Source organism: Prunus mume, linkage group LG5 (assembly GCF_029339155.1).
Source record: "Prunus mume cultivar Tortuosa linkage group LG5, ASM2933915v1, whole genome shotgun sequence".
NCBI lineage: Eukaryota > Viridiplantae > Streptophyta > Magnoliopsida > Rosales > Rosaceae > Prunus > Prunus mume.
The window spans coordinates 28,437,660-28,450,941 of NC_142702.1; the positions used below are offsets into that span (position 1 = coordinate 28,437,660).

Sequence of the window (13,282 nt, forward strand, 5' to 3'; positions counted from 1 at the left end):
ATTAGATAAGTAAACTAACTAAAAAAATGTGAATTCATAAACGCATGTATTTGCCATATTGTTTCCAAACAATCCACATCAAATCACTCATGAATTTTTAGGGCCTTTGCCCTCTCCCTCTACCAACTCATTAATTCTTTAATTTAAACTTTGAATATGTGGATTAAATTGTCGATTATACTTAACTTATAGTGTTTTTTTTATATATATAATATCTACAAACGATAGTCTATTTTAATTTAATTTAAATTACGGTGATGAGAATTTTAACTTGAGTTCATAGTGAGGAGAACATCCGATCTAACCAACTTCGCTAAGCCCATATCTGTAAAGTATCACACTATTTGAGATATGTGGTCACATGTCATACAATATAGTAAGATAAAACATTAATATTGCTAGTTAGTATATTCTTTAGAACTAGTCCATATAATATTATACATCAAAAGTTCACCTCATCAAAGCCATGCACTTTCCATTTTGGTCTCAAAAGTTCACCTCATCAAAGGCTAAAGGGGTCATATTCCTAAGATGAAGACAAATGAAGGTAGATTTCGTTTGCATTTGGCGGATAAGAACAGAAAAAACATTGACTGTCTCAACTTCTAAAAGCCCAAGTAGTTTGATACACCGTATCATAGGTTTGTCATTTGGGTTTTTACCAAATTAAGGAAAAGTCCATAAAAACTTATATTATGTATTTTCATCATTTGTCAATTCTATCTCTCTTAACAAGTTGTCGTTTTCAGCTTCTAGAAGAGAAACATTTCTACATATGTGTTCCCAACAACCTCTTTATTTTTCTCTCATCGAAAATAACAGAAAACAGAAACAAGAAGAAAAAAGAAGAAGAAGAAGAAGAAGAAGAAGAAGAAGGTTTCAGAGTTGATGACGTCCATACAAGAAGATAATGAAGTAGGCATGAAGTCAAAACTTGCATGCACGTTGTTTCTTGTTGCCAAGATAATTTCTCACCAACTGTTTAGTTATTCTCGACATTAAAATCTGCTATTAAAATGATTTGGTTATAAGTTAACCTCATATCAGAACTTAGTTTTATTTTTACTTTGTATTTTCCTCGGTACAATTGGATTGAAGTGTGTGTATATGTTCAAATTGTCACAAGTTTCTCGGAAAGGAAAGTTAGTTTTGTTTCCTCTTTTGATGTGGTAAAGAAAAAAGGAAAGTCGTTAGGAAAAGCGAGTACGCGGTATTTTAATTAAGCCAGCGAGTAGAGAGACCCGTATTTGAAAAAAAATTATATAAAAGAAGAAGATAAAAAAAACAAGGCAAATTGCCAATATTGATGAGACAGTAGAGTAGAAGTAAATAAACAAGGGGGAGAGCCAAACATCGTAGGCAATAAGAGTTTAAAGCGCACTCGGAGGAAGCCAAAGCCAAGGAGAGAGAGCTCAGCCCACAGGACAGGACAGTTCTGTCTTGCGGAGCTCAACTCAACGACTGCTCCAACGGACTCCTTCGTCTTTGCCTTTTCTTTTTGGTTTCTCTCTCTTTAAACAGGTACGTTTCCATCTCTCTTTCTCTTTCTCTCTGTGTCTCTCTGTATCTGTTTGAGTGTGTGTAAAGTTGGGGTTGTGGGTTCGCTTGTAACTACTTAAAAATATGGATCTGGGTCGATTTGTTTTCAACTGAAATTGGAGGGCTTGAGTTGAATTTGGGTTTTGTTCGTGAAAGTTGGGGACTTTTTAGGGTGATGGGTTTGGGTGCTTCTGCTTTTGCGAGGTGGATAAGGAAAATTGTGCTTGTTTGCAGATGACTAGAGCTTGTTACTGGAGATTCTTGATTGATCTGTTCATAAGCGTGGCGATACTTTTTTTTGTTTTTGTTTCTATTTTTGGGTGGTGTGTTAAAAGTGGGAGATTTGTGTCTAAATTGAATTTGCATTCTGCTTTGTCCTTGATTTTGAAAGTTGACAAGGCCCAAACGAAAGAAAATGTTAGTAGAAAGCAAAGAGATAGTTTTTCCGCTAAATAGAATTTGCTCCAATGGGTATTGTTTATAATTGCTTTTAGTTTTGAATTTAATGCGTGAGACTGAATTTTCTTAATTCTTACAGTTTGATTTCCACCCAGATCCACGTGATCCAGTCACGTTGAAAAGGAGTTCCCCGTTGAAAGTTTGAGCTTTTGTTGTTCTGATGGTTTAAGTTCTAGAAGCATCGTTGGCAACCTTAATTACTACTTTGGAAGAAGCTTCTCTTCTGATTCTGAATCCAGGGAATACCTGTGCAAGCAAAAGAATCGAGATATTGACTTCAAACTTCAAATTTTTCTTCTGTTGGAATAAAAAGTTTTGAAATAAGCCACACAAAGCCGTGAAAATAGAAACTTGTGGACCAAGCTTGTGAATAATATTCTGGGTGGTTGGGGGAGCAGAATACTGGTATGGCTGTTGCCAAGAGCAACAGCAGCAGTGCACCATCAACACGCCCATGCAATTGTTACGAAGTCCAAAGCTTGACTTCCTCCGTTTTGGATGCAAACCAGACCGCAAATCTAAAAGATCGGTACATTCTTGGAGAGCAATTAGGTTGGGGGCAGTTTGGTGTTATTAGGGCCTGCACAGATAAGTTGACCGGAGAGGTGTTGGCATGCAAATCAATTGCTAAAGATCGATTAGTGACCTCAGATGATGTGCGAAGCATCAAGCTTGAGATTGAAATTATGACCAGGTTATCTGGACACCCAAATGTTGTAGATCTCAAGGCGGTGTATGAGGAGGAAGAGTATGTTCATTTGGTGATGGAGCTTTGTGCAGGAGGGGAGCTTTTCCACCAGTTAGAGAAGCATGGAAGATTCTCTGAGTCTGATGCCAGGGTTCTCTTTAGGCATCTGATTCAGGTAGTTTTATATTGTCATGAAAATGGGGTTGTTCATAGAGATTTGAAGCCAGAGAACATCCTATTGGCCACAAAAGCCTCCTCATCTCCAATTAAATTGGCAGATTTTGGTCTTGCAACGTACATCAAGCCTGGTACTTCCATACTTCTTTACTTTTTGATGATTTGCTTTTTTTGTTTTGTATTTAAATTTTCTGCAAACTTTGAGTTCAGTCAGATGTTTGACAATATTTTGGTTGAAGCAGGGGAAAGTTTGCATGGGTTAGTAGGCAGTCCATTTTATATAGCTCCTGAGGTACTTGCAGGGAGCTATAACCAGGCTGCGGATGTTTGGAGTGCGGGGGTTATTCTTTACATTCTTCTAAGTGGAATGCCACCATTTTGGGGAAAGACAAAATCACGGATATTTGATGCTGTTAGGACAGCTGATCTGAGGTTCCCATCTGATCGCTGGGATTGCATTACTGAATCAGCTAAGGATCTGATTAGAGGAATGCTCTGTACAGATGCTTCACGAAGGCTCACTGCTCAGCAGGTTTTAGGTAGGTCAAATGCGACCACGTGCACACACACAAGGTTTACTGAAATGCTGTAACTGTCAAATTCGGACGTCCCATTTTTGTATTCTGGTTGGCATATTTGGAATGTGGAAGGTAATAATTGGATGATTGTTAATATATTATCAAATTCTCTAAGATGATCTTTATTAGAAGAACCAAATGAATTACCCATTTATATTGACTGTAACATTAACAAAAGATGGTTGGTAGAGGGATTGGAACTTTGGAGAAGGCCTACTCTTAGGTTAATGCTTATATAAAGATACTTGTCATTTTTTGTGGTGATTCATGAATACATGCAAAAATATAGTGGTTATAAATTGATACAAGATTGGAGTCAAATAGACCTTTGATCCTTGCTATTTATCTACACACTGTAGTTCTTCTGAGAAAGCAACATAATATTATTATGGACAGATTTTGCATCAATGACTTTTCTTAACTCTGCACTCTGTGTTTGACTGGCGAAGTAATGCAGTTTATCTGTGTTCTTGACTAATCTAGTAGGCTTCAAGTCCAAGAGATGCAACCCTTATGTTTCTTGTTTCTTGTTTTAACTCATTATATAATTACTCTGTTTTTTTAAAAAATAACTCATTATCTAATTACTCTGTGGTCTTTGTGAACTTTCCTATTGTAGATCATCCTTGGATGAGTAGTCAACTGAGTCAATGTGAAAGTGTAGGCTGTGACAATGGTAGCTCATTCTCTACCTCATTTATGTCCAGGAGTCGGGACATCAGCTTTGGGACTGGATCACCTAGTATATGTGATGCCCAGTCACCTGCATTTACTTGCAGGTCATCTTTTTCTTCTTTCATGGCAGAATCATTTACTCCATGCAAAGCATCCAGTGGGTTTTCATTCTGCGGCAATGGTGATTCTAATGGTTTGGAATTCTCCTCGCCTGTTCCCTCAATGCCAAGCTTTGCGTTCTTCAGCCCTGGCTCTTTGGTTGAGGAAAGTAATTGTGCGTTAGAGTTCTCAGCCAGCATTTCCAGAGTAGACGCAATTCATGGAGGTATTTTGAGTTACTTTTTCCTGCTCCCTGCACCAGTATCATAGAAATCCCATCTCAATCGTATCAATGTATTGTGATGCAGAGACAATCGCAGGGAAGCTGCTCTTATTGCCAAATTCCCTTTCATTTGGACTTGAAGCTAGAGAAATGGTTAACAAACCAGTGGAAGCTAAAAGGACAGGTGGAACAATTGGATCCAGGACGTCAGCTATTCACAGCAAGAGGAACCGTACAATCGGACTTGGTGAGCGTGAACAACTAGATTTCATGGTGACCGAATCAATCATTCGTTGGTCGTCATGCACACATCTTCCTACTTCTCTTAGATCTTCTCTTGTCTGTTAATTGTGTGGACCTGAAACAGTAAAAGATAAGGTGGAGGGGGTCGTGATGAAATATTATGGTTTGCAGAAATCAAGGCGCTCATGTAAAGTTTTTGAGCCTCTATATGGTATCAAGTCCACATGCCTCCATTCAGCTGATTCCTAATGCTTAGTGCCAATTTTCATGTCAGTTTCAAGTTGCTGGGGGGGTATTAGGTGTCTTCCTGATACGGAGAGTGAATTTTGGATTTTACTGGTAGTTAGGAAGAGTAACAGATAAGGTGGAGGCTTCTGGTGAAGTATTAATATTATGGTGTGCAGAAATTAAGAGGCTCGTGTGAAGTTTATGAGCTAATGTGTTGTATCATCTCTATGTGTTCCCATTCAGCTGATTCCTGATGTTTAGTGCCACTTTTCATATTGGTTGCAAGTAGGTGGTATGATGAGATTGATGTTTTCCTGATATGGTGAGTTGATTTTGTTTTTCAGCGGTAGGTAGGAAGAGTGCTGAGTTGTGGCTAAGGAGCTTCGCCCTTTTGTATAAAGTAATTGTTTACAGAATGCTTTCCGAGTCTTGTGATATATATATCTATTGAGGGCATTTTTGTTCTTTTCTTCTTTCTTCCTATATATCAGTTTCATCTGTGAATAGTAAATTATTGATCCCAATGGTTGTAGATTTCTGTTTTTTTGGCTCCTCTCTTGGCTATGAATAACGATTTTCATGTTTGGGTTATTATTCTTCGGGATAAATTAAAGCCAAGTGATTTGGAGTGTGAGTGCTAGAATGAATGGGTCTGGGTCTGGCAAATTAAAGGGCTTTCAAGAAGATATCTGCATTATCACCTGTCTTATAGAGAGGAACACAACACTCAATTCACTAATTTAGCAAAGAAACACCATCTCATATTATTTATGCTCTGCTACCCCTACTTTAGGAGACAGCAGTCTACCATTATCATTTATTGGCTTGCCCCATAGAAAATATGATTATTTTATCATAACCAAAAACTATTAAAATTAAGTATCAATAAAAGCTTGATTTGACTTTTAATCTTTCTATATCCCAAATAAACTTGAAGGTATTTGCATAACGGATATAATAAGTTGACCAGGGCCATGAGCATCCATCCATTACCAAATTTGTTATTTATTTATTTATTCTTTCTTTTCTTTGGGCGGTCAGTCACCAAAATTGGTGTTGTGTTTCTAGAGCAAATCTCCAACAGATGACGCTTGTCCATGCATGTGTCAATTGCACAACCAGTCATCATAAAGGATAAGGTTTAGACTCAAAACCAGCCTCAAGTTTTGCAATACATAAAAAAGTGGGGCAGAAAAAAAACTATTAAAAAGAAAAGGGACTAGCTTTCAGTTAATTCTACCTTCACAAGACACGAGAAGTACCCGCCAAATGGGGTGCAGGATAAACAACTCAAATCCTCCTCCAGTTCTTCGGAAATTCTCAACACAAAGGCAAAGGCCTATAAAAAAAACCATCTCCTTCTCTTCCCCTTCCAACAGTCAAAACCAACAAGAACTTGCTCCCATCACTGCAGCCACTCAAACCCAACACCCAAAATCGAAACTTTATTCTGTTAAGTTCAGGACCTTGAGTGCCTGCAAGCTTGGCATATCCATATATCCAGACTTTGAATACAATGCTGAAGGTGGGAAAGGAACTGGGTCTGGTGCAAAGGTCGCAGAAAGCAACTTGAGCGATGAAGTTTCGGTGTCATTTGATCTCGAAACACTCTACATCCCACCATTGAAGAGTGCAACAACAAGGTTCTTGGGATTGCCATTGCCACCATTTTTGAAGATTGACATTGTCCCCGAGCTCTTCAGTGGGAGCATCAATCAAGAATCTGGCCAGGTAAAAAAACGAACAAAAACAAAAAGCTTCAACAAAAACCATTGTGGCATCCTTCAAATTCAGCTATATATTCATTTCATGACCAATTTATTTGGTATTGTTGTGTTTGTAGGTTGATCTTGAATTCAAGGCAAAGTTCTGGTTTTCTGTAGGGAGTATCTATAAGGCTCCTCCGCTGCTGGTGAAAACGGTCTTGACATCTGAAGAATCAAAAGGATCAATAAAAAGTGGAAAAGGGGAGAGGTTGGATGAACAAGGAAAGTGCAGATTGGTTGGGGTGGCAACTGTTGATCCTATTGATGACTTTCTGATTAACTCCTTCCTTGGCCTACCCACTGAATGCCTTGCCGACCTCAATGCTATCATTTCCTTGTCTTAGTTCTTAGTGGTTTCAAGAGAGACAATCATTCCTTTTTCTGTAGTAATTTTGTATAATCAAAGCCAAAGGAAATATATATAGAGATCGAATCAACACTGAAAATCACGTTTTTTCTCTAAATTTCGAAAAAATTACCCAAAAAAATTACCCACTATATGGGTTGGGTTGCATACAGAATCTATACTGATTCCTCTAATGATGATCATTAAAATTTATATATGTGAGTATTACATAGCCTTACACTAAAATGTAGCTGAATTTGACTGTTTAACAAGTGATGATAACAAAAATTATAGCTATTTTATGATGTTCTTTTTTCTATTTCCTGTGTTGTTATCGTTCTCTTTCTGCAACTATATAAACATCATTTGCTTTAAGAAATGGTTCCGTGACTTCTGTCCCCTGCATGATGAAATGAAAACTCAGCATCGAAGTAAATATGCTGCCAGAACAGAGAAGCAGCGATACTATGTATAGTGTCTAGTTGTACAACTCACTTGTATGCTCCGTCATTGGGGAAATGTCTAAGCATTTTTCAAATCATTCAAATGCCAGCCTTTGAGTGCCAACCAATGAAGCATATTGACCTTTCTTAGCTAATAATTCGGAGTGTGTACCAAGTTCTGCTATCCTCCCATCAGAACACAGTGCAATTTGATGGGCATTCTGAACCGTGCTTAATCGGTGAGCAATCACCAATGTTGTCCTTCGCTTCATCAGATGGTTCAGTGCACCCTGGACTAGGCGCTCACTAATCGCATCCAATGCACTGGTGGCCTGTGGAAAATAACTTCAACAAATGAAGCCTAAATCGGGGTTTGGGCTTAGAAAATTCTAATGCTAAAAATAAGAGCTTTCAAAACAACAAGGAAGCACAATGACGAGAGTTCGATGTATTCAGATTCATTTGTTACCAATATCAGGATCGGAATCAAGTTTGTTGTTTGGAACTAGAGTATAGAAGCAATAAAAGCAAACAATGCTTTACCTCGTCAAGTATCAGGATTGGGGCATTCTTAAGCAGAGCTCTTGCAATAGCGACTCTCTGCAGATTGAAGAAAAGAACAGAAAACTATCAAGTTTCGCCACCTCCTCCCCAACTTTCTCCCTCTCTCTCAACTGATTTTTCATACCTGCCTCTGGCCACCACTAAGTAGGCCTCCACGTTCACCAACTAGTGTATCATAACCCTTCAAAATCAAAATAAGCATTTCGTTAAAATAAAAAAAAAAACCCAGGACAATCACAGTAAACACAACATATTTGAAAGACGACCAACCTGTGGAAGTGAAATAATAAATTCATGTGCATTTGCTGCTTTTGCGGCCTTGATCACGTCATCCTTGGATACATGATCATCTGGAAGCCCATAAGCAATATTTTCTCCAACAGACACCGAAAAGAGAACAGGTTCCTGTATCATTTATAAATGAAGAAAATGGTTCCAAAGAATAATCAATATTCAGTATCTCTTAGCTCATATTCATATTCGTTTTGGGTTTGGATAGGTTTGACAACAATACCCAACTGAACCAAGAGCAAGCATTTCACTAGACTTACCCAACCAAACATTAAGTCTTCGTCCTACCACCAAACCACCCCAAGCTCAAGCATCAAATGTAGTTGAGCTATGTTTGGACCCGGAAAAGGAAGGCTACCAAGTTTGGACATAAGAAAATAAAAGTTCATAGAATGCTTTAGGGAAACTATCATTGATCTAAATAGATGCACATTCCTCATAAAAGAATCTCAATATGCAGTCATAAAGTAAAGGTATGCAAAACGTAGGTTAGTTCCTTGATTGGGTAGTATAATGACCAAAATCAGTCAAGAACACACCACAAGTTGTCACCCCACAACTAATGAAAGACAAAAGGAACCTGAAACTACCAATCCAAGGAAACTTGGATGGTTACATGTGGTCTACAATCTGCAGCACAAGTATTTTCACCACTAGAATTGGATGCTCAGGTAATCAAGTATGAGAAGAACCAAGGGTAAGAAAATATAACGTGAGAATTATCCACAGCGTAAAGTGTTATATCAGATGTATGGGGATTTGAGAAATTACTTGATTCACTAAAGAGACAATCTGTGCCCATTCACTCTTGTCAAATGTTCGGACATCCTCTCCTGCAACTGTTATACGACCACTATTTGGCTGCAGAAGTCAGACATTTAGCTTATTTATAGGTTTCATCCGCTCAAGACAAATAAAACAAAATTGATGCCTCAAACATATAAAGAGAAGAAAAGCAAACCTCATAGAAACGTGCCAATAGCTGCACAATAGTACTTTTTCCTGCACCACTTGGGCCCACTAGAGCAGTTACAGTTCCACATTTTAGCGTTAGATTTAGACCATTTAAAATTTCAGCATCAGGTCTCAAGGGATAAGAGAAATGCACATCTGCATAACAAAATCAGGTTACTCATTAGCACATTGGAACACTATGTATACAAAATCATACAGAGATAATTCCTCCCTAACGATAAAAATCATCATGACAACTTAATTTACAACGCAATTGGTATTAGAACCCATGAAAAGCAAGCAGATCATGCTAATAACTACATGGGCTTATTAGATGGTATATATTATAACCAAAACCACAGTGAGGAATAAACAAAAAAAGAAAAGTTGGTAATCACTGTACTTTAAAGACAATGCATCCATACCTTCAAGACAAACATCACCAGACCAAGCTAAGCGACTAATGTTACTAGCTGACTTCAGAGCTGACATGTAATGTGTATTTACTGACTGATTTTTCTCACTTGAACCATCAATGAGGAACAATCTGTAATTTTCATCAAGTAATTTCTTTTGTTGCATCTCCCTTTCTAAACCATAAGCAAGGGATTCATCAATTTCTACCCCAGACAAAACAGAGTTAATCCTCTCCACAGCAGCAAAAGTTCCACGAAGATCTCCAAAAGTATTAACCAGGCCTTGAACCTAGTTAGCTCAGACACTTAGAAAAAGCATTGAGAGGATGGAAATAGTACTAAGGTATACATACAAAAGAAACTGACTCACAGCGAAAGTTAATGTGAACGTGTAACCAATGAATGAAGCCACAGTTCCAACAGAGAGTTCACCCTGCAAGCAGGAAAAAATTAGCAAAATATGAATTTAGATCAATCATAGCTGAAACCATGAAATGTTCTGCCCAATTGGTTGTTGACAAGATGAGGTAGTGCGAACACGGATGAATAAATGATGGGAGATGAGGGACTGAATCTGAATTAAGCTTTAGAAGGGTCACAAGTGCTTACCGCTTTCACTTTGCTTCCTCCAAGACAATATAAGGCCATTAGAGATATATAAACAACAACTCTAGTCAAAGATTCATTAAGGGATTTAAAAGTCCCGAGCTTTATTCCACTGCTCTGGTAAGCTAGCACCTGCCAAGCTCATGAAGAAGATGCTAAGTGCATTGAATGGCTTTCCTCTAAAAGAAAAAATTCACTAGCTTGTATTACTTTACCTGTCTGCCAAACATTAACATCTGGCGCTTTTCCCCACCGAAGGATCTTACCTGCAACAGCATGTCGTTACCAATATAATGATCAAGTGCACACGCTCTTAAACCACACTCAATTCTGAATGACAAAGATTGACTTCTGTGGCTGATAAAGAAATTATCGTGTAGCCAAGATTTTCAAAAAACTTACAGTGCGTATGGCAGAAAATGTTTCTGTCACACAATCAGATATGGATGCTTGAGCTAATCCATAAGCCTTGAAAACAGGCACAGTTGATCTTTTGTATACAGCTTCAGAAAATTGATAATAGTCATAATCAGGGAAAAGAAAATGTTTCAACAACACACCTACAGGCTACAATGAACATTAGGCAACCATCAAAAGGACGAATACTGGCAGTATTGGAAGATGTGAAGAACCTAATCCGATACAATTGGCAATTTCAGATACTAATATAAACAACTACTATTTGTGAAATATCACAAATTAGGAGCTGGTTATGATGTATAAAGTATTCCAAATCTTAGAACAGAAAGTCAATAATCCGACTTGTATTTCTGGTATCTTTTACCCCACTTCCAAAGGAAGCTTAAAACATGACAAAAATGATGATAATTCAACCGTGGTGCTTGTTACTTCTACTGTAACCTATGCAAGACTCAATTTTAAAACAATCATGAAAGTAATTATAAAGCTCCATAGTTCCGTGAGATTTTCTACAATGAAAGCAAACGAAGAGATCCACAACCATCCTCATGTGAGGAAAAGCATACAATATCAATTTCAAAACAGTCTTGAAGATAAGATAAATACCAACTAAAATAGACACGGTGAGCATCAGCACAGCCAGGATTGGTGCAAGTTGGGGAGCCAAAGCAAATAGTATGCATATTGTCCCGATAACCTATAAGGCACAAAGAGTGATAAATGGAGATGTATACTTGAGAACATGAGTGATAAATGGAAAACGAATCCGCCAATAAGATTCTGCTGCATAGGGTTACTTCTTAATTTCCATTTTGTAATACAACAATTTGATTCATATAATTGTAACAAACACATTTGGAAGCAATCACATGATGTCAGTAAAGTAAATCTGAAAATCAATAAACCTTTTAGTGCTCTGGTGGTGAAAACTGAGTGAATTTCATGATAATCAAAACCAGGTATCTCATGCATAAATGGAGGCAACATAAAGCTCACTTGTACTTGGTGTAGAGTTGCTTGCCTCAGTAAATGCCCTGAATCCACGGTCCCTGGAAATGTTTTCGCTCACAACACTTTTAATAGAACCCAAATCGGATGTTAACAACCCCGTCAGTTCACCAACCTACATGGAGCAAATCCAACTCAATCAAAAGGTAGAAAATAGATGGTATCATATACAATCCTCAAATAAAAACGTGACCTGAACACACATAATTTAAAATTAAAATAATAACATTAAAGGTCAACATACATACCTTGTAACGATCAAAAAACTCGACCTGCAAGGATGAACAAAAGAACAAACCAGTATCACAAATTAAGGAGAGAGAGTTCAAGTTTGTATTAATTAACACTACTGCAAATGAAATAACTGAAGTTTACCTTTTGAATCAAAACCCTTCCGAAAATCTGAGCTCTGAGTGTGGACATAACCTTTTCCCAAATAGTATTCAGGTTAACAACGAAAATTACTGTTAAAATTGGCTCCAAAGCATACAAAACACCAACTTTACTCAGCAGTTTCCACAATGGCTCTGGCCTCCTCCCAATGAGTACTTCGAAAAACCGCCCTAAACAAAAAACAAGTCAAATACATCGATTTCTTTCCGTTCTTTATATTCATTTTTTCTCGCCAACCAAACAAAACATATAGAAAATATGAAAATTTGAAGTGAAATTCTCTCTCTCTCTCTCTCTCTCTCTCTCTCTCTCTCTCTCGTTCTGTTAGTACCTGAAAATATGGGCATTGAGAGAGTGCAAGCGCTGCAGCCAATGAGGGCGAAAGCCGAGATGGCGAGCCTGAGTTTGTGCTTGAGCAGAAGGCTCAACAAGAGCCCCCAGCTAATCACGCTCGGCGACTGGCCCTTGGAGTCCGGCTCATCGATTTTCGGGTCGGGCTCGCTGACAATCGGGTCAGAGGCGGGCCCAGACACGTAGGCGAAGGAGGCGGCGGTGATGGTCTTTGGCGGCGGCGGCTGCGGCTTCGGCTTCGGGAGACGATAGTGTGAGAAGCGTGGGAAGGGATGTGATTGGCGGAGAGAGGACAGCGCGAGTTGCGGTTTGACTGTACGGGCGGGCGTTGAGATGAGAGTCGGGGGAAGAGGGAGTGTTAGAGAGGTCATGGCTGTTGCTCTGTTCCTGCTGCTCTCTACTCGAGAGATTGTGTAAAGAATATTTTGGTTGTGTATCGATCAATGGATACAATAGGAAAGCTCGGGCGGGTACAACAAGTAACAAGATATGAGGCTGATTGAAGGAAGATGTAGAAGATTCATGCGCGATTTGGAGCGCCAACAGATTGCTTCTTGGCAAAATGGGAATGCGAGATAACGGTAAAAAAAAATTTGGGAACAATCTCTTTCATCCCCACGCGCGAAACTACCAAAGTATCTCTATCTGTAACAGGCTGGCAGAGCTAGCTCCAAAACCCTTTTTTTTTTTCCCTTCTATTTTAAGAAATGTGAAATTAAACAAACTCAATTTCGTATTAGGAAAAAAAAATCTTGGCTTTAGGTCATACAATAATTCAATATAAATAAATTGATCGATTTTTTACCATATACAGT

General features: G+C 38.4%; 4 protein-coding genes across 7 annotated transcripts in view; 3 read left to right on the forward strand and 1 right to left on the reverse strand.

The window, feature by feature from the left end:
* LOC103333259 (valine--tRNA ligase, mitochondrial 1-like) overlaps positions 1–13,282 on the forward strand; it is an 82,868-nt gene that overhangs the window by 55,703 nt on the left and 13,883 nt on the right. The window lies entirely within an intron of this gene.
* LOC103333264 (calcium-dependent protein kinase 26-like) lies at positions 1,292–5,375 on the forward strand. 4 transcript variants are annotated; one of them, XM_008236080.3, is made up of 5 exons: positions 1,292–1,521; positions 2,078–2,994; positions 3,106–3,402; positions 4,061–4,441; positions 4,524–5,375. In XM_008236080.3, the coding sequence occupies exons 2-5, from the start codon at positions 2,406–2,408 to the stop codon at positions 4,784–4,786; spliced, it is 1,530 nt and encodes a 509-aa protein (XP_008234302.1). In that variant the 5' UTR covers positions 1,292–1,521; positions 2,078–2,405; the 3' UTR covers positions 4,787–5,375. The 4 variants fall into 4 exon arrangements, with proteins under 4 accessions (XP_008234302.1, XP_088908834.1, XP_008234303.1 ...); XM_089052708.1 differs by having other exon boundaries at positions 1,298–1,521; positions 3,103–3,402; XM_008236081.3 differs by having other exon boundaries at positions 1,353–1,521; positions 2,094–2,994.
* On the forward strand, positions 6,105–7,121 carry LOC103333262 (ATP-dependent Clp protease ATP-binding subunit). The gene is made up of 2 exons (XM_008236078.3): positions 6,105–6,640; positions 6,753–7,121. Exons 1-2 carry the CDS (start codon positions 6,179–6,181, stop codon positions 7,017–7,019), a joined length of 729 nt encoding a protein of 242 aa, XP_008234300.2. The 5' UTR covers positions 6,105–6,178; the 3' UTR covers positions 7,020–7,121.
* On the reverse strand, positions 7,111–13,072 carry ABCB28 (non-intrinsic ABC protein 8). Its single transcript, XM_008236079.3, has 17 exons — positions 12,448–13,072; positions 12,099–12,286; positions 11,972–11,995; positions 11,737–11,838; positions 11,322–11,412; positions 10,698–10,798; positions 10,511–10,561; positions 10,299–10,427; positions 10,060–10,122; positions 9,699–9,978; positions 9,281–9,429; positions 9,091–9,180; positions 8,299–8,433; positions 8,153–8,209; positions 8,008–8,064; positions 7,517–7,796; positions 7,111–7,421 (listed from the first exon to the last, which is right to left on the reverse strand). The coding sequence occupies exons 1-16, from the start codon at positions 12,836–12,838 to the stop codon at positions 7,560–7,562; spliced, it is 2,145 nt and encodes a 714-aa protein (XP_008234301.2). The 5' UTR covers positions 12,839–13,072; the 3' UTR covers positions 7,111–7,421; positions 7,517–7,559.